At 47.8% G+C, this 24,244-nt stretch overlaps 1 protein-coding gene across 4 annotated transcripts in view; it reads left to right on the top strand.

Moving 5' to 3' along the window:
• LOC146180305 (ADP-sugar pyrophosphatase-like) overlaps positions 1-24,244 on the top strand; it is an 87,141-nt gene that overhangs the window by 45,153 nt on the left and 17,744 nt on the right. For all 4 annotated transcript variants that reach the window (XM_084579529.1, XM_084579531.1, XM_084579528.1 and 1 more), the window contains 2 exons: positions 23,785-23,852; positions 23,985-24,037. In XM_084579529.1, coding sequence (XP_084435655.1) covers positions 23,785-23,852; positions 23,985-24,037 — 121 coding nt within the window. The remainder of the gene's footprint in view (positions 1-23,784; positions 23,853-23,984; positions 24,038-24,244) is intronic.

Below are 24,244 nucleotides of genomic sequence, written 5' to 3'. Positions count from 1 at the left end.
TGAACTTCCTGCCTGTGATTGCTCTGGACGAGAATGCATTATCAGCCGCTTCTTTCTTCTCTTCTCTCTGTCGATTCACCTCTCCCATTTTCCCTCTCCTCCATTTTTTCTATATCTCGTATCTCGCTTCCTTCATCTCTTGTATGCTGCACCGTAGAGCAGGTTGCGTGGCGCCAACCTGCTGTACGCGCAGAATCAGTGACGAATTCGGTGGCCTTATCTGTAATCAAAATTCCTTTATAGCCTGACCCTTATCAGCCTACTTATTATCTTAATAGCCATTACCAGCCTTTTGATGTGGACTGTTTCGACAGTGTTCTCTACTACTGATATCCTTAGCTGAAATAGTTTTCCTTCTATGTTGCTCCATTTCTTAACGAATCCTCTTCACAAAGGCGTGTGTGGACGATTTTGCCAGCGTTATCTACAATCAGATATTTCCTCTCTAATTTCACTTAATACCTGCCCCCCCCCCCCCCCCCCCCTTGAGTACAGAAACTCTCAACACTACATATCTGCGCATCTCTTTAGACAAGCAAGAACGAGCGATTTCGATGATTCCATACCCCTTATCGATCTCTTTCTCGTATTCTTTATCTCTCAGTCCACAGGAAGCAGTATCTTATCACTGCTGTCATTTGATTCCTTTTACGTGCCTCTTGCGTGTGCATTTGACGGTATGGCTGCACCAGCAAGCCTGTTAAAAGAAGTTGATAGGGACGAACACAGCAGCGCTGTGTTCGTCCCTATAGTCTTCCTTCTGCTTTCCTTTGGCCGCGTGCCTTTGCGCTGAAAACTGTCCTTAAATCTAGAATACCAACTAGCCCAACAACTAACTCTATTGATGGTTACGGCAGCCTTATCTCCTATCGACCTTCTTTGTCCCGCATCTTCACGTAGCTGCAAAAATGGAGCAGTGATCTTGTTTCGTTTTTCTGCCTATTTGCCTTCGTGTTTCGTAAATGCACGAAATCGCGGCGGTACATGCGTCTTGTATTCAGATGTGATTAAGAGCACACATCTTGCAAACTTCTTTGTCATTACATTTCCTTACTATTTGCTTCTCAATATAGCCCTAAACCTCCCGCCAACAACATCAACGGAACATCTTTGGGCACTCGGAGTGCACAACAACTTCGAGGAGCTCAAGGAGGCGGTTCTAGAGAGTCAGAAACAACGCCTAACAACAACGCAGGCGGGTAGGGAAATCCTGTCAAAACTAGGGCAGGCACTAAGAACTTCCGAGATGAAATCACAAATTCCGACATCCACAAGAAACATCTATGTGAACCCGATACCCAAGCACATGCACCACGAGTTACAGAAGGGTCGAAGGAAAGCCAGAGTCAAATCATTGGAAAAACAATTGTCTAAAGACGCGGAAGTTGTCTACGTGGACATAGGGGCTTACGGCGAGCCTGGCAAGTTCACAGTAGCTGCAGTTGACCACCAGAAGAGGCCAATTATTCAGGCTTCGATCTATGCCAAGGATCCTGCGGAAGCGGATTCACTGGCAATAGCCATCACCATAAAAACACAAGACCACCAAAAGAAGTCATCACACGTAGTGACGGACTCCCAGCCAGCCTGCAGGCACTACCTGGCCGGAAAACCTCACAGAAGAGCGTGTGCTATATTACATTCCATCTCCCAGACGCACACAATTACATGGACACCTGGACACGAAGGCCTAGAAGGAAATGAGGTAGCGAATGATCTAGCCCGAGCTCTCACAAACCGGGCGGATCCCCATCCCTACCCCACGGGCCCTCTCCTAGGACGCTACGGCGACAGGCTGGAACACCTACGGTTAGAAAGAATTTTCTCACCACCACACAAACAACTTCCTTCCTCGGACGCTATAGACTGGAGAAAAATACAAACAAACACATTCCCTAATCTTCACATTTTAAATAAGATAAGCCCAACAAAATCCACGAGTTACTGTCCTTGGTGCGGTGCAAGCCCCACACTCTATCACATCTCTTGGGAATGCCAGGACAAACCTGACCCAACGTTACTAGTGCCATGCCCGACACACGAGCAGTGGGAGGCGGCCCTGACCAGCGACAACCTGGACCAGCAAGCCTGGTTTATCCAGCTAGTCCGCAAGTCAGCTGCTGCCAGCGGAGCCCTGGACTAGGGGCACCGACCACCCAGCTGCTGCGAATTCTTACTGATTATTATGCTCATTAAAAGTTTTCTCTCTCTCTCTCTCTCTCTGAAGCTGTCTTCGCATTTTCATTACAATGATTGTGAGGTAGTGCCAAGAGTTCAGTAAACAGATGTCGAAAGAAAAAAAAAGGGAAGGAACAAAAATAAATATAAAAATTTCATACCACAGTGCCTACCATTTATTTGCAGCTGCTGTTGCCATCACACTGCTTTCTTCGTTTAGTATACGTACACTTCGTACTGAGGCGTACTTATGGGGATCTAGACGAAGGGGGGGGGGGGGGGGATCAGGTTAAAATGGCGTCGGAAAAAATGTCCCCGGAAAAGTATGTCGCCGAAAAAATATGTCCCCGGAAAAATATGTCGCTGGAAAAATATGTCCCCGGAAAAAAAAATTCCCTGGAATAAACGTCCCGGGAAAAAATGTCCCTTTTTGCACAGTAGGAAAACAATGTCCCCGAACGGGGATTGATGTCCTGCGTTTCCCCGTGGACAGCTCTAATGATGGATGATGCATATTAATTTTATTACAGTGGTTTCACCTGTCGACTTGGAGATGACCGCGAACGTCGAAATGATGCGGGCATTCATAACACAAAAAAAAAAAAAATGGAGAAAAATGATGGCAGCGGTAATACGGTGACAGCAACCGTCTTCGCTTATTTGCGGGGAAAAGGTGAGCTAACCCCGGCTTTACCTTACCAGAAGCTTGGAGCGATGTTTCAGCGTGGGCATGGTGCACGACCGGTTAATCCTCGCCCTGCTTACACCGTCATCACCCTTATCTACACGATCGCCAAAGGAACGTACGCTTTTCCTCCCCAGACGGGAAACTGAAAAAAAAAAAACTCTGCTGTCTCCAATTTGTTTTACCTAGAAACGTGGATCAGATAATGGCTACCATTTTCAAAGTTCATTACTATAACAGGACTTGACAACGGCTGTTTTCACTAGTTTTGAATGAGATGAAGCAAATGGAAGTAATGGTTTACTATTTCGTGGTTCCTACATCCAGCATATATGACAAGGTGAAAAGGATAGCTTGAGGTCAAGACATCTGATCGCGTTATCTTTAGGAACCTCACAGGTTAACGTCACCGGATGGCAGGTCTGTGGCAGGTTTTTAAACTATTACTAACTTACAAGTATACAACAGTTGCATCTTACCTGTATACTCACCTATGGGGCTGAAACGTGGAGGCTAACTAGGAGGGTTCTACTTAAGGTGAGGACAACCCAGAGGGCTATGGAACGAAAAATGGTAGGGGTAACATTAAGAGATAGGAAGCGTGCAGAGTGGGTCAGAGAAATAACTCAAGTTACTGACATTCTAGTGGAAATTAAGAAGAAGAAATGGACATGGGCAGGACATGTAGTGCGAAGAGAGGATAACCGATGATCGCTTAGGGTAACAAACTGGATTCCAAGGGAAGGAAAGCGTAGCAGGGGGCGGCAGAAAGTTAGGTGGGCGGATGAGGTTAAGAAATTCGCAGGGGTCAAGGGGGAGAAATATGGGAGAGGCCTTCGCCCTGCAGTGGGTCTAGTCAGGCTGATGATGATGATGACTAACTTATCTGACATCTACCTTTGTTACCTGAAATAACGAAATCTACTTGCAAAAACGAGGGGTATGCATTGACTCATGTATTGCACCTGTGCTAAGTGATCTTTTAGCGCAAAAAGGCAGGAAGTTGAGAAATCGTTTGAAAGGGTCGAAGGTTGTGCAGTGCTTCCCTTTTGTCGATTATTTTTTTGTCCTGATTGACACTGACGTTAATGACTTCGAGAGAATTTTGCCGGACATTAAATCTATTTGAAGAGTGCCTTTATCCGCTGATGTTAACCTCTGAGGTTCCTAAAGATAACGCGATCAGATTTCTTGACCTCAAGCTATCCTTTTCACCTAGTCATATATGCTGGATGTAGGAACCACGAAACAGTAAACCATTCCTTCCATTTGCTTCATCTCATTCAAAACTAGTGAAAAAGGCCGTTGCCAAGTCCTGTTATAGTAATGAACTTAAAAAGTCGTGCTTCCATTCTATGAAAGACAGCTTCGATTATCAAACCCAACGACTAGTGAATGCCGGGTATCCCAAGCAGCTGCTTGTCACAACAGCAGAATCAATTCTTTCAGGTTTAAGGTCGAAGAAAAAGAACGAGGACGAGGCTCCACCTGCAACCGTTCAGAAAAAAAGAAAAAGTAACAGTTGTTCCATATATTCACGGGCTTTCACACAAGTTGAAGAAAATAGGAATCCGATTTAATATCAGAGTCGCCCTTTCGGCACCCAACAAGCTGGGGATGATTTGCAAGAAGGTTAACAACGCTGCGTTCGTTGCGCAACGTTGCTCGGTTAGACACACATGAAGGTGTTGTTTATTCCATTCAGCTTTCTTGCGGTAAACAATATATCGGGTTGCCTCAATGAGCGCCTCAAAGAGCACCATTACAATGTGCACGAAGCACTGAAAGGGCACCTCGGCATTCACTGCAGGGATTGTGTTAATTGCACGCCTTAATTCGAACACACGAGTGATAAAGAAACGCTGCAATCAGCTAACCCGAGAAATTCTGGAAGCCGTTCAAATCGCTAGGGTAGATGATGATTGTGTTAGTAGTGCTTCGGTGGCTCTAGCAGCGAAGGAATTGAGGTTTCTGAATGCAAGGCAATGACGCCGATGTTGTCATCCGCAGCTGGAGATATTATCTATGTATATCAGTGTCATTACGTCTTCTTTCTTTGATTGTTTCCAGTATGGGACAACCAATAAAGCTGTTGAAAGCCAGCGTTCGTTTGTGCACTTCCTATGTCCTCGTCTTTTTTACCCTCAATGGATGACCAACTTGTCCAAGCGCCTCTTTTAGCCTGCACACATGGCCATAATGTCGATGTGCGCGATCGCGCAGATAGCACCATGTTATGCTAAGGAAAAGAAAATGGTAGTAGTAGACGAGGATAGATCGAATATGTGGGCTACCATAACAAGAAGGAGAACATGGGGAACTATTCATTTGTACCAGCCGCAAATGCCGGCGGGAACACGGTCGCGCGATTGAGCCCCGGCCGCATTTTAATGGAGGCGGAACTCCAAAGACACCAGTGTGTTGTGCGATGTCGGTGGACGGCCGAGGACATAGAGTTTCTTATTCTTGCCTAGAGCTAAAGCTGACGGCGCTGCACTTCAGCCACCATGGGCGCGCTAAGAGTCATGGTGCGGGACAGTTGCATTTCTTCGAGAACACAGAGTGGCGTTACTACTACGTCTTCTTTTCATCATCATCATCATTATCTCGAGGTGCTAACATAGACCGCAAAAGTCATAGTACCGAAGACGCAAAAGCAGACGCCAAGAAATGGTTTCTGTTTTCCGAAATTCCGATAAAAAACTTCCTAAAGTAATTGAGCAAGCATAAATACGTCCAAAATATTTTTTTTTCCTTTCAAAGTGTGCCGATTAAGTGCGAAATATTTTTACCTGTGCTGCTCAATACTTAGCCAATAGGAGAAAGAGTCATCGTTTATATTAGACAAATTTCACACTAGCTTGCTGTTTCGCTCTCTTTTCGCAATCTGATTGGTTTGGCTGGTTTGTGGGGTTTAACGTCCCAAAGCGACTCGGGCTATGAGAGACGCCGTAGTGGAGGACTCCGGAAATTTCGACCACCTGGAGTTCTTTAACGTGCACTGACATCGCACTGTACACGGGCGCCTTGCTTTTCACCTCCACCGAAAAGCGGCCGCCGAGGCCGGGATTCGATCCCGCGTCCTTGGGAACAGTAGTCGAGCGCTCTTTTACTGTTCCCAAGGGCGCGGGAACAGTAAAGAGCGCTCGACATCTATAGTCACAATATTGAACGTTAGCACATTTTTACCGGTAGAACAGCGTTTATCTTTGCATTATTTTTGGCCGAAAGTTGTAGTTCTGCACTCGGTATAGTTCTCCGGCCCATGATGCTTTGGGCGCCTATGGTGGCTGAACTTTTCATCAAGAAACTGCATGTAAACTCCCATTGATGGCAGCACAGCTTTCCCTCTAGGTGAGAGTAAGAAACTCATTGGCCGAGGAAACCCGGACGGTAGAAATTAATCCGGAGCGAGCGCGAGAAAGAGAGGAGGAGGATAAAGAAATTACCGACTTGAGTGGCGCGTCCGTTTAGCCCACAGAAATTCACAGCGTTATCGCACCTGCGAGTGTGTGCGTAAGCTTCAAAGCACGGGGAGACGTCGACAGACACGAGCCTTTATCTGAATGTTGGGCCCTCCTTCATAGCCCTTGCCTGCTATCACCTGCTCTCCTACAGCGACAATAACAACAACAGCAATGACGGTGACAAAGTCTTGGCGTCAGAAGGCGACCTTGAGTGTTCTGTCCTTACAGCGCTTCTGAGAACGCCGAGAGTAGCAAAAAAAAAAAAAAAGCGCGTGGGGAAAGGGAGACGAGAAGCCTCTAGCGGTCAAGGCTGCGCCCACACACTCCGATATAGAAGTCAGCGAGAACCGGCTAACACTAGCGCGGTGCTTTCACTGCCAAGGTTTGGCGCGCCTGGCAATCACGTGCTGGCTGAGTGATGCCGCCGAGGAGAGCGGCGCTGTTTTGGAGACAGCGGCCAAGTTTAGACTCTGTATTGCGCAAACGATAACGCCGTGTAAAGCGGCATAGTTTCTCATATAATGGATAACGAACACACGCGTGCTGCGACGCAGAACGAAGAGAGGGGGATTTTCCGGATATGCTCCAGATTGTTGTTTTGCATGTGCAGATTGGGACACGGCATTCAACGTCAGATAACGTGACTAGAGAGGCCGCCCAGAGACAACCAGAACGAACCGAATTGTGTAGTAGTGTCCGATATGTCGGTTGGTGTCAAGCGACTATGACAACAACAGGGACTGATCTATTGAAGCATCGTAATCGGTTTGTGAAGTGCGAAAAAGGGGTAGTGTACAGTATTCCTTTGAAATGCGGAAAGGTTTATATTGGACAGTCGGGCCGTTGTGTCAACGTCATAATTTGTCATTACGTACCGGTACTGGCTTTCACCTACCGGCTCACATTAGCGAATGTGGAAAAGAAAAATTGCTTAAGTGCGATGCCAGTCTCCAAGGAACTAGCGTCTTGTGTAGAAGCTGTGACACGCTTGCGCGGGAACTGGTTGAGACATATCAAATCAAGAGATGTGGGAGGGATTGTGTCAGTACGCCATCCGTGGCAATTTATAATAAAGAGGTCGTTTTTCTTGATATGTAAGAAAGCGAGATGAGACTCATCCAGTGCCTTTTTGTTATGAATTCTTGCCCGTGCACGTGCTTCTGATTTCATTCTGACTCAATCTTTTAGTATTTAAGGCGTCCTCGTTGTTCCGAATAAATCAGTTGCAAGTAGCGCCCTGTCCTGTCTCTCTTGTCTGATTGTGGTGTCTCTGTTGCGCTTTACATCAGTTTACGAGCATTAACCAACTAGCCCCGAAACGCATTTTACTGGAATCCGATATGGGGATGTTGCACGCAATGGGGTTATTGGCGTATACAAACAAGGTGATCGGTCTTCTCCAGTTCTAAGCGGATATCGTAACTGGTCTCGACTACGAGAGTCGGCTACATCCGCTATAGTGTATTAGAGAGTTTTAGTTTACCGTGATCCGCCACCGCGCGTTCCACTACGCATGCCCATACCTACTTGACGCCGATAGCTGGCGCCACATACTGGATGTCGGACACGCAGCTACAAAAAGAAGTTTAACAATGGAGATGACGCATGTGCTGTATGTGGAAACTCCAGTGAAACAATTGACCATATTATACTCGAATGCAATGGTATCCATCCGGAATTTGATGCAGGCGCAATCACTGTTCCTGAAGCTCTGGTGTTTAGAGATAACAGATAACAGTGGCCGGGTGAATAAACCGGCGGTGGAAACTAGCAATAAACGGCTGGAAGATTGGTGGCTTAAAAGCAGAGAAGTGACATAGTGTTAGTAATGTAGAAACAAAATTTAATAAATAGAATGTTGGTTTAGTTAACCATTCTAAATCAATAATTAAGATAAATGGAGAAAAATGAGCATGATAGCTACTGCTACCACCCCGTTTCAAAGGGGACGCTCCTATATTCCATCCATCCATCCATCCCGGGAGAGTCACTAGATGATGTCGGCACATAAACCTGCCACGACGGGACCAATCAGCTTGTGCGTCCCTCCCCCTCGCGGTAGAGGGTCACGGTGGCGGGTCGCGTATCACGGTAAGCTAAATCTCTATTATCGTCGCACGCTAGTAGGCTGATCTTCAACCGCCGTTTTTCTATTTTCGTCTGTAAACATATTCGCGAGCCCAGGTCATACTGATCTTCCTTGTATTTTTAATTTGCAGCATTCCATTTTTGACAGAGGTCCCAACTTGAGGCTTTTGGACACCAAAAGCTGGTCAGAATAGCCAGTATTTTCATTCGTGTATCATAATAATGTCAACCTAAAGTTGGCGGCATTCGTGTAGTATTTCCCCCTTTTTTCAACTTAACCCTCTTGTCAGTGTTGTGGTTTGCATTACCGCTCCAATAATAAGGCAGCGGCAGGCACTGCAGCATACTGTTACTCCAAAGTGCTTTCGTATAGTGGTGCATGAGAGTACACGCACAAATCATTCATGTGTTTTCTGCGGCTTTTCAAAATTCCCATGATGTAGAAAACACCCCACACGATATCTGTGCTCATCGACCCGTCAAAGACACAGGTTCTTTGATCACTGCTTCATCACGGGACGCAATGAAGCATCGAGCTCCTATATATCACTAAATGTTCGACTATTATTACGCAGTTGCGTCCTGTAGTATGACAGTTATGTGGCCGCACAGCGGGCGCATAGTTACTTAGCATACTAGTTAAACAAGACACGAGGGGGACGTTTTCTGCTGCACAAAACGTTTAGTCGGGATCTGCGCAGCCACTGTATGTTGTTTAGCGGCTGCCTATACGCGTGCATGCACATTAAGAACATTGTCTTACAATGGCCCAGCTAAACTGCACGCAATTAGTGCGGGTACTGTCGCAGCTGAATGCACGTTTCGTGGCCAGACATTTACCATATGGTATGGCGTGCCAACAAAACCAAGCCATACCTCGTAAACCCAAAGTTTCCGGATTGGGAGGTGGCCCTGTCCAGCTTTGCGGCATAAAGGACCTTTCTTGCGAGAGTCGGGCAGCGGCATCAGCCCACGGAGACCCACAATGATGACCCGACCAACCGATAACCCATTTCCCTAAATAAATGTGTATACTGCTCCACCCCTCTGGCATTCTTCGACGAAGCTCGACCACACTTGGCATTTCCTGATTATTATGAATTTATTTACAAATTGCGCGCATTTCGTATTTATCACTCAGAGCGCGGCCTCTCCGCACGAGTCTCTTCTGTCCCCTCTCGTCCCTGCGTCCACCGTGCTCCCTCCGGCCCCTCTCTCTCCTCGCCAGGTCCGCGGCTTTCTTCGCATCCCAAGCTTCCAACTCCTCGGAGGTTCGAACATTTTCCAGAAGCCGGCTACCGTTGAAGGCACCCACTCCTAGCCGCGGGCAGCGGCCAGCTCGGATGACAGGGGCAGTGCACACTGCGGGAGCCCATAAATTTCTCCTCCTTGCGGTCCTCCCGGCGCCGGTTCTCCGATCCCCACCGCCGCTTCAGAAGGAATGCTGCTCTGGTTTCGGGAATGTGTTGAGTCCGCCAACGCTTCGCGGGACGCACGGCACACACAAACACGCAAAACTCGACCGTTCTTTCTCCCGGTGCTTGGGGCAACACACAGCGCGCTCGACAGCCCCATCACCATTGTGATGCATGACTTCTTGGAATGCAACACATTTCTAGAGCTCAACATCACTCGCGCTAAACTGAAACAGGCAGATGCCTCGCAACTTCATATTTAGTACACCATGGCAAACCAAAATACAACATCTACACAAAATTAAGGACCCCCTCCCGCCCGTGCCATAGACCCGAGGCTATGGAGCTGATGCCACAAACGGCGACAATGCGTCAGAATTGGCGTTGAGTGATCCCGCTTTGTGAACAATTACCAAATTAAATATCTGCAGTGCCAGTGCCCAACGCATTAGGCGGGCGCTTTGAGGGGAAGTCAGAGTGAGAATCTTTAATGGGCTGTAATCAGTGTTTACAGTAATTTTGGCTCCAAGCAACCACGTCTCCATACGCTGGAGAGCCCAGATGATCGCATAGGCCTCACGCGCAATTGTGGCCCAGCGACGCTGAGTCGGGCTCAGCTTTTTGCTCAGAAAGACCACTGGACGCTCTCGACCCTTGGCGTCGATCTGCGACAGGCAGGCGCCTACGGCCAACTCCGAAGCGTCTGTAGCGAGCAAATACTCCTTGTCTGAATCAGGGGCGAATAATACAGGTGCCTCCCCAAGACATTGTCTGACCTGCCCAAACGCTCGATTCGCCTATTCTGTCCAGGGTATTACGCTAGGCACTCTACGATTTGTCATATCTGTGAAGGGCAAGACCACCGTGGAATAACCCGGTACATAATCCCGGTAGTAATTGGCCAACCCCAGGAAACTCAGCAACTCTCTCTTAGTGGTTGGTTTGGGGCACTCTCGTAGGGCAACCACTCGGTCAGGATCAGGAGCGTGTTTACCAGAGCCTACAATGTGTTCCAAGTATTTCACCTCATACTGAGCAAACCTGCATTTTGCCTCGTTTGCCGTGAACCCTTCCGCGGAAATGGCTGACAGCACTTTCGACAAATGCTCTAGGTGATCCTCCCATGTCTTTGAATACACCGCCACATCATCGATGTACGCGCACGCGTATTCCTGATGTGGCGTGAGGATCTCGTTCATGATTCGTTGGAAAGTCGCAGCCGAATTCTTGAGACGGTACGGCATCACTCTCCACGCATATTGTCCCCGGTGAGTCACAAACGTCGTGTACTCTTGGGCAACCGGATCGAGCGGTATTTGCCAGTAACCTCGCAGCATGTCGATAACTGATGAGTAATTTGACCCGGCCACTTGATACAACAACTCAGTCCCATAGGGAACGCATCCTGCTCGGTCACTGAGTTTTAATCGGCGATAATCAACGCACGGTCGCACGCCGCCGTCCCTTTTCGCAACGCATACGATCGGATGCGCAAACCCGCTTTCGGTGGGATAGATCAGACCCTCCTGACCTGTCTCTCAACCTCATCTCGAAGCGTCAAAGGGACGCGGCATGCATGAGCCCGCTTCGGCTCATCATCGTCTTTCAGACGAATCCTGTGCATTCCCACTGTGCATCTCCCAGGCGTTTCAGAGAACGTGTCGCTATGCAGCTCCACGAGCGTCCGGAGCTCACTCTTCTGCTCCTCACTGAAGTGACCGACTGCGAGCGTAACCCGCGAACGGGCGAAGCGGGGCAAAGCTGGCAATGACAGGATTTTACCGAATGCCTCGTCCTCCTCGAAAATGACGCCCACCGCGTTCACCCGCGTTGCAAACGGTCGGAGTCGATTTGCATGGATACTCCTCCTAGACCCATCCCCGGTTTGCACGAGATAACTGAAGTCTATCTTTACGTACGCCCTACCCACTTCGCTGCGAATTTGCCAGCGCTGTCTGATTCCTGAATGAGAACTTTTTCGCCCTCCTGGAAATGCTTTTGCTTGGCCCTTCTGTTGTAATATGTTGCGTACCTTGTCTGCGTCAGGTGGGCTGTTACGGCGGCTCGTTCGTTTGCCGCCGCCAATTTATCCCTTAACCCGCGAAGATACTGCTCCTCAGGAGTGTTGAGGCCATCCGGTACTGCCCACTCTCCTGACCAGGTCTTCTGAAGGATAGTTAGCTGTCCGATAGGTACACGGCCATACATAATTTCAAACGGACTCTCTCCCGTTGTAGAGTTCGAGATTTCCCGATATGCCCAAAGCAGGAAAGGCACGTGCCGATCCAGTCACTACCATGGTTCTAAATTACATCCAACAACATGCTCTTGTGCCGTTAAACCTTTCGACAATGCCATTACTTTGTGGGTGTTCCGGCGTCGAGAATCGCGGTGTCGCCCCCGTTCTCGCTAGGAACTCCTGCGTGAGGCGTGCCGTGAAATTGGTCCCTTGATCGGAACACACTGTTTCCGGCACCTCCATTCGCGAAAAGATGTCGAGCAGGGCGTCACAGGTCGTCTTTGCAGTGAGCGAACGCAAACACACCACCTCAGGCCATCGGGTACAGAGGTCGATTACGCATAGCGCATACCGATGGCCCCTTGCAGAAGGCGGTTCGATTGGCCCAATACAGTCAATATTAATGGCCTGGAATGGCGTGTCAGGCCGAGTAATTGACACGATCGGTACTCTGTCACTTGTTCTCACACGGAATTGCAGCTGACATCGTTTGCAGCTTTGGCAGTGACGTTTTATGTCCGCAGTAATCCCGGGCCAGTAAAAGGCGCCCTTAGCCCTCTGAAGAGTCTTCCTCTCGCCTAGGTGACCAGCCCACTCAGAGTCATGGGCAAGCCTCATCACAGGTGCAAGATGCCGGGCTAGTTGGTACTGCATAATGAAATAAAACAGCGCAAGGAACGGAACGAAACACGAAGGAAAGGAGACAAAGAGTTGTTAGCCAGCGCCTGTGTCTTTGTCTCCTTTCCTTCGTGTTTCGTCCCGTCCCTTGCGCTGTTTTATTTCATTAAGCCTCATCACCTCCGAACGGCGCGAATTTGGCAGTACAAGCTGCAAACAAGGCCGACCCATGGTCTCATCCTTGTGATAAAGTAAACCGTCCTCCACCATGCCATGGCTACAAATTCCGGCCTCATTCAGCGTATAATCGTCCATTTGCGTGCGGCGAAATGCCTCATGTTCGGTAGCACCTGCGCGCACCGTGTGCGGTCCACTGGTCGTAGTCACAGCTGCGGTCACCGCCGCATCTCCACACACATCATCCTCGCTGCCGCTCTCTAACGCTGCATCAGCCGCTGTCACCGCAAGTGTCTCTTCCAGCAACTGTGCGTGCATGTCCGGCGTGATAAGTGCATTTATCCCTGGGGCCAATTTATCTGTCACGGCACAAAGAATTTCCGTGCCAGCCGTAGCTGCACCGACGTACTTAGGCGTACCCAATAGCTTCAAGGGCACATACACCAACTCTGCCAGAACTTGCTCCCCAAATGCACCAGTTATTTTTTTTGGGGGGGCCTGTAAGTGGCTCATGGTCTCCCAGAATGGATCGTCTGATTACACTAATCTCTGCTACTGAATCCATGTGTCCCACATATTCGGCCTTCCCGCTACCTAACATGACCGTATTGAGGGCGCGGAACTGGCGTTCCCCACCGTTTACGTTTTCATTTCCGAAGCTAGCCCCCGCAACACGAGCCACCAAGCCTCCTTCATCTATTGTCGTTTGCACGAGGTTCGCCTGTGCTGACCGTCGTTTCGGACATTCGCGGGCTAGATGATCAGGGAAGCCACTGCATTGTCTACGTGCCCTGGCATATGGAGCCGATCGTCCGGCATAGTCATAGCGCGTCCTAGCCGAGTTAGTTGCTTTTCTCTCTCTCCTTACCGGGTTTGCTGTCATCATCATCATCATCATCAGTCTGATTATACCCACTGCAGGGCGAAGGCCTCTCCCATATTTCTCCACTTAACCCGGTTCTGTGCTAGCTGCATCCACTTGACCCCTGCGAACTTCTTAATCTCATCCGCCCACCTAACTTTCTGCCGCCCCCTGCTACGCTTTCCTTCCCTTGGAATCCAGTTTGTTACCCTCAGCGACCATCGGTTATCCTCTCTTCGCACTACATGTCCTGCCCATGTCCATTTCTTCTTCTTAATTTCTACTAGAATGTCGGTAACTTGAGTTATTTCTCTGACCCACTCTGCACGCTTTCTATCTCTTAATGTTACCCCTACCATTTTTCGTTCCATAGCCCTCTGGGTTGTCCTCAACTTAAGTAGAACTCTCTTGGTTAGCCTCCACGTTTCAGCCCCATAGGTGAGCACAGGCAAGATGCAACTGTTGTATACTTTCCTCTTGAGCGATACCGGTAAGCTGCTAGTCATAATCTGCGAGTGCTTGCCAAATGCGCTCCACCCCAATCGTATTCTTCTTGTTATTTCCTTTTCGTGGTCCGGGTCTGCGGTTACTACCTGTCCTAAGTAGACATATTCGCCTACTACTTCCAGTATTTCGCTACCTAATGTAAACTGCTGTTCCTTCCCGAGGCTGTTGAACATTACCTTAGTCTTCTGCATATTGATTTTCAAGCCTACCTTTCTACTTTTCCTGTCTAGGTCATCAATCATTATTTGCAGTTCATCCCCCGAGGGTTTGCTGTACCACCCACCTACTCTCCTGTGCTCCTAATAGGGTCTTTAGCAATCTGGCTTTCGTCAAATTGTTCCGCGAGGTTGGCCACTTCATCCGGGTGCATTGCCTTCGGTGTAGTCTTACTTTGAACAACAAAGGCCCGGGAATCGGGACCTAACCTTCAATTTGTCTACCACTAGCTGCTAGCTCTCGCAGCTCTTCCAGAGAAGTAACGTTATAACTGTTGCAATAATAGGCAAAACAATTTTGCAGCCGCGTTGCGAACTCATCCCATGATTCATTTGACCCCTTTTTTGAGGGGTTAAAAAGTCGCCTGTATTCAACTGACGACAGCCTGAGCCCTTTGAGAATCGCTACTTTGAGCGCTGCGTAATCTCTGCGCTTCTCCGCCGAGAGCCGACCGAGCAGTCCCCTAGCCCTTTCGTTCAGTCTGGGCAATAATAAGCCCGCTCTATCCAGCGTTGCTTCAATATCATCAAATCAGCCTGGGACAAGCGCCTCTTCCGCTGGCATATATAACAGCACTCCCTTCAGCATGTTTGTGTATTTCCAGCCTCCAGTCTTCCTCTGCACTCAGAGGAGCCATCAGCGCGGCACCGACACTGCCGTTGTTAAACAGTCTTGCATGCTCTAAATCCTTTTCCGCTCTGCTCAATTCTGTTTCCGCAATTTTTAATTTCATTTGCAACAATGCCATCTGGTCAGTGACGGAAACTACTGACCCTTGCTGACGCTTCGCACCTCGGCAGTCGACACCAGCTCCATCTGCCTCTCCCTTTTGCTTCGGGCCCCTACTTCGGCCTCGCGACACCGCAAGTTATACCACGTGATTGCCATAGTGTCCTCAAAACATGAGCCAACAAAACACCCACCTATCCAGACTTACGCTGCAAGGGAAGACTGCCAATTCGTCGACGCTCCCGGTGCACGCTCAGCTGTGGGCCCACATCCTCCGTCCAGTTCCCGGTCGGTTCCGCTTGACGTAGGAGATCCTGTCGGCTGCGTCAGTCAGGCAGGTCCCTTGCTCCGCCCCTCTGGCATTCTCCGACGAAGCTCGACCACACTTGGCATTTCTGATTCTTGTGAATTTATTCACAAATTGCGAGCATTTCGTACGCATCACTCGATGCGCGGCCTTGTTATTCTCATTGTTATTTCCCTTTCATGGCTCGGATCTACGGTTACTGTTATGTTCGGGACGTGGGAGCCCCGTGAGTGAGGAACCTCTCGATTCGGTTGCTGGGTAGAGACCAGAAACGGCAGTAATAATTTAATTACGTTTTTTCATAATTTGTAATGTAATAAATTACTTTTTGGTTTGGTAATTTAGTAATGTAATGAATTGCTTTTGAGTAGTGATTTCGCAGCAAAAGTAGTTAATTCTTTTTTAAATTACTTTACTAAAGTGTGCCACTACTCCTTCAATAGACAACAAAGTAGAGTGCCGCGAAAGCAGGAACGACGTGCGGTAAGACGAAGCCGGCGTAGCGGATCGGCAAAAGGAGATAGAATTGAGCAGAACGGTGCGTCTGAGATCTCGTGTGTAGCAAGAGTGCGGCTATTCCATGGCAACCTTTCTCCAAGCAGCAGGGAGCTAGTTGGGAGCGCGGCGCAGTGGCACTCCCTGTTGCGTCGGCTAGGGGAGCCTGGTTACACTCGTCACCACGGAGCGAGAGAGGATTGAGGAAGGGTCCATGGCGTGAGCCACCGTGGCTTGAGCACAGGGTACCGATGTCGATTCTCGGGGCTGCGGAAGCAGTAAATAACCTAGCTTCTTCGGTCCCTTCAAATGGCGGAGACAGGTCCAGCAAGACGCTGGATTCCCCGCTCATTTCACGATCGTTCAACCATGCTTCTGCTTTTGTTGTTTGCTTTTTTACTGTTTTGTTTCTGTAATGGCAAGGGCTGTAGGAAAGAGGGAAGGATTAGCTCTCTGGGACGGAATTTCACGGCAGTACGAAAGATTGTGTGTGCTTCGCGTCTGGGGATGTTGTTTTGTTCACTAGCTTTACTTAGTTTTTGCATGGATGGAAACTAGAAAGTAATTCAAAAGTAATGAATTACTCAAGTAATTGTAGTGTAAATTTATTACTTTTTGGGAGCAGTAATGAGTAATGTAATTACTTTTCTGCGATTTTCAGCAGAATAATTAGTAATGTAATATTAATTCCTTTTTAAATGTAATTTTGCCATGTATGGTAGAGACTGCGTTTATTGTGTTTTTGGGAGAGAGGAGAGGAAAAGAAACAACGCGAGCGCTTGTAAAGAAGGCATTGCTTCTCGTGCTTTGGTCGCGCACACGGTCCGAGAACGGTACAGTTCTAAGGAAAGTTCGGCTCGGGTTTCGTTGGCCCGCGGGTCGTCGTCGTCGCGGGCAGGGGGGACCCCTGCTGGTCTCTCCGAGGCGGCCGGCTCGCGCGTGCAAGGGGGCATTGCAACTGGAGCGGCCGTGCGTCCGTTTGCTAGGAGGCCACCGCCTGACTGTGCGTAGGTTCGCGTACACAACAGTTACTACCTGTGCTAAGTAGACATTCGCCTACTACTTCCAGTGCTTCGCTACCTAACGTAAACCTCTGTTCCTTCTCGAGAGGCTATTGAACATTACCTTAGTCTTCTGCCTATTGATTTTCAAGCCTACTTTTCTACTTTTCCTATCTAGGTCATCAATCATTATTTGCAGTTCATCCCCTGAGTTACTTAGTAAGGCAATTTCATCAGAAAATCGCAGATTACTGAGGTATTCTCCATCTACCTTATCCCTAACTGCTCCCATTCCGAGTCTCTGAATACTTCCTCTGAGCAAGCTGTGAGTAGTACTGGGGAGATAGTGTCTCCTTACCTAACACCTTCATGTATAGAAATTTTTGTTACTTTCTTTATGCAGAACTATGGTTTCTGTGCAGCCACTATATATACCTTCCAGCACTTTTACGCGCGGCTCGTCTACAACCTGATTTCGCAATGCCTGTTTACATGACCGCCGAGGTTTCTACTAAGTCAATTGCTTTCTCCTAATCAAATAATTGTATGTATAAGGGTGGTTGTATGCCGAGCATTTTTCTATCTCCTGGTTGATGGTATGGATAAAAGCTGCCTGATCGTTTGCTTGATTGGAGTTTATAAGGTTCTCATGATTCTGTTAGCGATTGGTACCAGATAGTCGACTAACTTCTCCCATTCCAAATCTCTGAATACTTCCTCTCAGCAAGCTGTGAGTAGTACTGGGGAGATAGTGTCTCCTTACCTAACACCTTCCTGTATAGGATTTTTTTTTACTTTCTTTATGCAGAACTATGGTTGCTGTGCACCCTCTATATATATTTTCCAGCACATTCCCGTACGGCTCGTCTTCACCATGATTTCGCAATGCCTGCATGACCGCCGAGGTTTCAACTGAGTCAAATGCTTTTTCGTAATCAATGAATGCTATGTATAGGGGCCGGTTATGTTCCAAGCCTTTATCTATCATTTGGTTGATAGTATGGATATGATCGATAGTAGAGTACCGTTTCCGAAAACCTGTTTGATATTTTGCTTGATTGAAGTCTAAGGTTGTCCATATTCTATTAGTAATTACCTTAGTAAATACCTTATACGTAACAGACAGCGCGCTGATTGGTCTGTAATTTTTCAAGGCCTTAGCGTCCCCTTTCTTATGAATTAAGGTAATGTTTTCGGTCTGTGATGGTTCTGGTAACGTCGATGACACGAGGCACTGCGTATACAGGGTGGCCAGTTTTTCTAGCACGATATCCCCCCTGTCCTTCAGCAAATCTGTAGTTATCTGATCCTCTCCAGCTGATTTCCCCCTTTTCATAGTTTCTAGTGGTTTCTTGACCTTGTCCTTCGTCACTGGCGGTAGGTCTGACTGCTTTTTCCTACTGTCAATCTCATTATTGTCCTGACTACTTTGGGTAGTGTAGAGAGCGGTATAGAACTCCTCGGCTACTTTAACTATCTTGACCATATTTATGATAACGTTGCCCGCCTTGTCGCTCAACGCATACATCTGATTTTTATCTTTGCCCAATTTCTTCTTCATTGTTTTAAGGCTTCCCCCTTTCTTTACAACATGCTCAATTTTCTCTACTGGAAGCTTAGCGCGGAAAAACAGGGACAATAGAAACACTGAAAGTAAGACAGGACACAGCGCTACAGTTGTTAGTAGCGCTGTGTTTTATCTTGTTTTTAGTGTTAATATTGTCCCTGTTTTTCTGCGCTAAGCTTCCAGCAAAGTTCATGCACCAACTAGCCCGCAGAATTGTTGTGTCAATTTTCTCCATGTTATACTTCCTTTTATCGGCCACTTTGCGCTTATTGATTAGCTTTGATATCTCTGCCAATTTTGTCTGGTCTGTTGGATTCGAAGCTTTCATACTTTGCGTTTATTAATCAAATCTTTCATTCCTTGTGCAGATTACCGGTATCCTCTCTAACTATCCTGCCGCCTGCTTCTATAGCGCACTCAGTATTGATATCTCTGAAATTATTGCTCATTGCTTCTAGGCTAATGACCATGCTTCTAGCTGAACATATCTGTTCTGTAGCGAGATGCGGAACTCTTCTGCTGTACCGCTCGCCGCTAATTTGTTGATAGACTTCCTTCTTAATAATCTGTTTCGTTTTCTCTTCAGATTTAGACTAATTCGAGACCTTACCTTACTATGGTCACTGCAAGGTTCATTTCCGATTATCTCTACATTCTGCATAATGGCAGGGTTAGGACAAAGTAAGAAGTCAATTTCATTTTTAGTCTCCCAGTTAGGACTTTTCCATGTCCACTTCCGGTTCTCCCGTTTGCTAAATAAGGTATTAATGATCCTTAAGCTACTGCGCTCTGCAAACTCAACTATAGTATCTCAATCTTGCTATTTCTAGAACCAATTCCATAGTCACCCACTGCCTGGTCTCCTGACTGCTTTTCTTCTACCTTGGCACTGGAGTCTCCCATTGGTGCAGTATACTGCCTCTTCCCTTTCTGCATTGCCGATTCTACATCTTCGTAGAAGCTTTCAACTGCCTAGTCATCATGACTACATTTAGGTGTAAGCCTGTATAAGCTTCAGTTCACACTTATTAAACTTAATTACGATGCCTGCCACCCTCACATTAATGGTATAGAATCAATCTGTATTATATCAATCTATATTACTTATTGACTCCTAGCTCTCGCTACTCCAGTGAACCTTGATAACACTGTACATACCCGTCCTTCAGTACAGTGTATGCCTTATTAGGCCTCCTATCCCTACTAAACCCTATGACATCCCATTTGATCAGCGTGGCTTTTTGGTGCGTGAACATAGCGAGTTTGTAGGGCAGGGAAGACCGGACACGAGAAGAAACGAACACGAACGGCAACTTCCAACATGCAGCACATATATATACGCTAAAAGTATGAAATCATTTGTGCAACAGTATCTTTGCCTAATAGACGAGAGTTCCTTATCACATAAAAACAGGTGTGCTAACACATGTCTCTCCGGAAGCATTTATCCTTTCTGTGTGAAATAAAATTTGATGGTAGTTAACGGCTCATGTTGTTCGTTTCTTCTTGTGTCCTGCCTTGCTCTGCGCTACACTCTCGCTACACTCTCGCTAAGATCCCATTTCCTACCCTTTAGTTCCTCTAAGAGTACTGCTAAACTAGCTTCACTAGCTAGGGTTCTAGCATTAAACGTTGCCAGGGTCAGTTTGCAATGGCGGCCTGTCCAGCGGAGCCAGAGAGTCTTATATAGCACCCTCCGCTGCGTCTGACTGCCGCCGTAGTTAGTTGTTCCGCAGCCGCTGATGACTGAGGTTTTGTAAGACATGGGAAGTATCGGCTAATTGCTCCACCAGGGTGGCCAACTTCTGTTGTGATGAGGGAGTGCGTTGCCGGAGGTGTTCACCGGCATCAGGCTGCACCCGAAACTTGTCTTTATGTAATTTCATCGACACGTGGATTTATTATTTATTTTTTTTTTAATTGGTTCACAGGAAGGGAAAAGCGCAGTATCTGTCACACTTGCTCTGTGGACACCTGAACCGCGCCGTAAGGGAAGGGAGGAAGGTGGGAGTGAAAGTGGAAAGAGAGAAAGGGGAGCCGTAGTGGAGGGCTACGGAGTAATTTCGACCACCTGGGGATCTTTAACGTGCGCTGACATCGCACAGCACACGGACGCCACTTCGTTTCGCCCGGTGGAGAATTGCGCGGCATCGGGATTAGAGCCACAGTCCTCTTGCATGCGAGGTGGATGTTCTACCGCTACGCTACCGCCGCACCCGTGGATTCCATGCAGATGTTGTAATAATAGGGAGAATTATATTTCTTCAAAGCGTGCAACGGGAACCATTGCTATGGTCAACTAACTGCATGTTGCGATACAAGCTCAAGATATCGTTTTAGCCCGAGGTGAAGGTGCCTTGTTCTCGCTTCTTCATTTTCTTATTCGAGGACTGCTGGATACTGGTGTGCACAATGTCCTTATACTTATGTAACGCATCGCTGCAACTTTTTGACTTCCCTGCCGTGATGCTTCGTACGCTGCGCCGCTACATGACGCTGCACGCATTTGTCACATCAGCGCCGCCGTGTTGAGGTCGCGGTGTACGAGCCGGCACGGTTGCTTGGACACGGAGGCTGTCACATGCAGCTTCTAGAATATCGACTTCAGTTGCATCGCTTTTTTTTTATACCCAATCTTTCGTGCTGATTACGTTCACAGCTTTCTAACATGAAATGATTAGAGATCAGTTTACAATATTAATAACTGAGCTTTCCAAATGTGGTAGAAGGCTCGAAATCCGTCTCTGCCACTTAGCTTGTTGCAGAATAAATAACTGCGTCGCCGCTGGGCTGGAAAGACTTTCCAGTGGAGTATATAAACTCGCTGGTTATTTGAGCAGTCTTTTCTTGCGTACTCTTTATATTATTGATTCTCAATATTTCATCCGGCACAGCTGCGCGTAACAGTGGAACATGCGATGAAAATCAGCGCATGCTGTGAGTGTTCCCTTGCAACACGCGGCGTTACGGCCACCTCGCCCGTCAGGAGTCATTTAAAACCGCAAGGCGGCTCTTTCGGCTGGACGCCCGAGAAAAAAGCACCAGACAGCGATGAGCAGCATCTGCATAATCACGTGCTCGCTGTCTGGAAGGAGATATGCATCAGCGGCGTTACGGTCAGCCTATGCTCTTATAAACGCCAAAAAAAGAGACTACGAAAGTCGAGACAGGCCGAGCAATGGCGCGCTTTTCTCGATATCTATCTGTTCACGAGTGGTTTCCACTTATCACTGCGGCGGCCGAAAAAGGCGACATGCAAACGACCGCAGGAGCCGCCGTCGCCGCCTGAAAGATGGGACGGCGGTGATTATAGGGAGCGCGTGCTCGCCTCATCGCTCTTATCTTGGTCGCGGAAGTCCGGCGAGTGCTCAGCCCTCCGCGACGTGTCTCCAGCGTCCCACTATAGCATAGCAACAACAAAGCTGAACAAAAGGGAGGCACTCTGCATTCACAGCGTCGCTTGACTCGTTAATCGGTTTTCACTGTTCTTCGAATGTGCGTCTTTCTCTGATAAAGCCTCGTAGCTAGCTCTTCAGTTGGAACATTTGGTATTACCGTGCGTGTATGCGGCGCAGCGCACTTTTCGTCAGCATCGACCGACCGAAGATGGCAGGCAGATAGCGGAGACAGCTGTGGCTCGAGCGGAAAGTCAACGCAGGCCAATCTCGAGTACGCATTACATATTCAGGGAAGCACGTACTCAGCAGAAATGGAGCGGTATCCTGGGTAGACTGGCAGCTGCAAGGCTGTTTTTGAAGTTTAATACCGTAGCAGTCTGAGCGTGCTCGCTATTCATGATGAAAAAATACAGCTCGTTATTCATGATGGACAAAATGAAGACGCATAGGACACACGAGCACTGACTTCCAACCCTTAGTCCTTGTCCTCCTTTGCGCTGTGTTTTCCATCAGCTATTTTTGAAGGTGGCGCTGTTTACACTACCGACGGGCATGAAAGAAATAGCAGTTATTAGTAATAAAATTTACTGCAGAAGTAATTGAATTTGACAGCCACCTGATTCTAGTGTAGGGGCCGTGGGCCCAGACCTCCTGCTGCTTTGACTGCCGAGCGAGCCTTGCTAATTAGGTGTCGCTGACACCTAGGTTAGGGATTAACAGCACTCCCCCCCACCACTACCACTGGGAAGGGTAGCATGAGGAACAGGTGAAGTGCAATATTGCCTTAACATTCCCAGGTGTGTGAAACAAGTTAGCGTATTATCCGCAGAACGGATATTCGATACACCACTGATATGCACTCTAAACACGAATAAGCCTGTAAGCGGGTAAAAAGGAATTAGCATGTCCTCTGGCGAACTGCCTTCTATCCAAGCCCTCAGGTAGATTTTCACCGCTAACTATACAAAATGCTATACTTTGGCAACATATTCCCGTATTTCATTTAATTAGCATGAAAAGAGCCTTTTAACCACTGGACCAGAATCGTGGCGCTAGCAATTAGAGGATACACAAACCTCGTTTAAAATCTTCCGTAATTGGTAGAAATTCGCATACTTTCATTTGAGGATTGGTTTCAGTGGTGCTGAAAATCTGTCCCTGGGTCGGGCAGGATGCCCTGACATTGAGAGTGCACTAGAGGAAAAGCTACTCCCTTTTTACTCCCTTATTCATATCTAGATAGTAGTAAACACGACTGTCTACATTTGTCCGTCGCTAGATAAAGGCCTGCCTTCTGGTTAGACGTCAGCAGCGGCGGTAACATGTTTCTGCTTCCAGTCGGTAGTATAGCGTAATTTCGTGGCACCGGGCTAAAGGACGATTTATCGTTCCTTCCATGATGGTTGCCCCTCTTCCTGATGCTTGGAAGCGGTTTGCTTGAACTGCAACACCGTTGATTTCCGGGTAAAAATTCACCATCAGGGGTCAGTGTAAGTTTCACGTTGAGAATTTTGTCCCGATACTTCGTAAGCAGTCTGTGAGGTATTGCCTATAGGAAGGACATGCTGCCTGGGACTACTGTGGTTTACTATAGATAATATATTTCGCGATCAAATGGGACGTCAACAGTAGAGTGAGTGAATGAATGAATGCTTCGTATACCATAACGAGGCGACTGAAACGTTAATAGAGGCGCTTTTTTATAGAGAAGGCGATGCGACCGCTTACGCTTACTCTCGATGAAGCCGAGGGATTTATTAATTATGCTATCAAAAATATTGTCTTCCTCAGGTCCTCACTAACTGCACCTTTTGCTTTTTCTTTTGTTTGCGCAGGAGATTGCCCGCGGTGAACACATGTCGCTCGCCAAGTACAAGTACGTGGACGCCACAGGCAGCCAAAAGTAAGTGGGTTGAACTTGTTGGAGATGGCATGAGCCGCGGTGGAAGGAACGCACGGTAGCGGACATCGCTCCTGCTGATGCGCTACTCTGCCATGTATACTTAACCTGCTGAATGATTTTTTCTTCTTCCAGGATCTGGGAGGTGGCCGAGAGATGCCAGAAGCCCAAGAGCACAGAGTCTGACTGTAAGTGCGAGTGCACGCGAATTGATTCCCAGGTAAAAGAGCCCGACACGAAGAAAGAGAAATAGCCAAAAACGGAGAGAAAGCTAGATTCCCAGTCAAAACTCCCAGTCCCACTCTCCAGGAGTGCATTTCCCATTCCTTTTCCTCGCTGCCATGGGCGTAATGGGTTAGGAGTAACGGTGAGATATATTTGAAGTGATTTGCTAA

This window comes from Amblyomma maculatum, chromosome 9 (genome assembly GCF_055883805.1).
Source record: "Amblyomma maculatum isolate TAMU_Amacu chromosome 9, ASM5588380v1, whole genome shotgun sequence".
NCBI lineage: Eukaryota > Metazoa > Arthropoda > Arachnida > Ixodida > Ixodidae > Amblyomma > Amblyomma maculatum.
The sequence above is the reverse complement of the archived record's forward strand: the minus strand, read 5'-3'. Positions and strand labels throughout refer to the sequence as shown.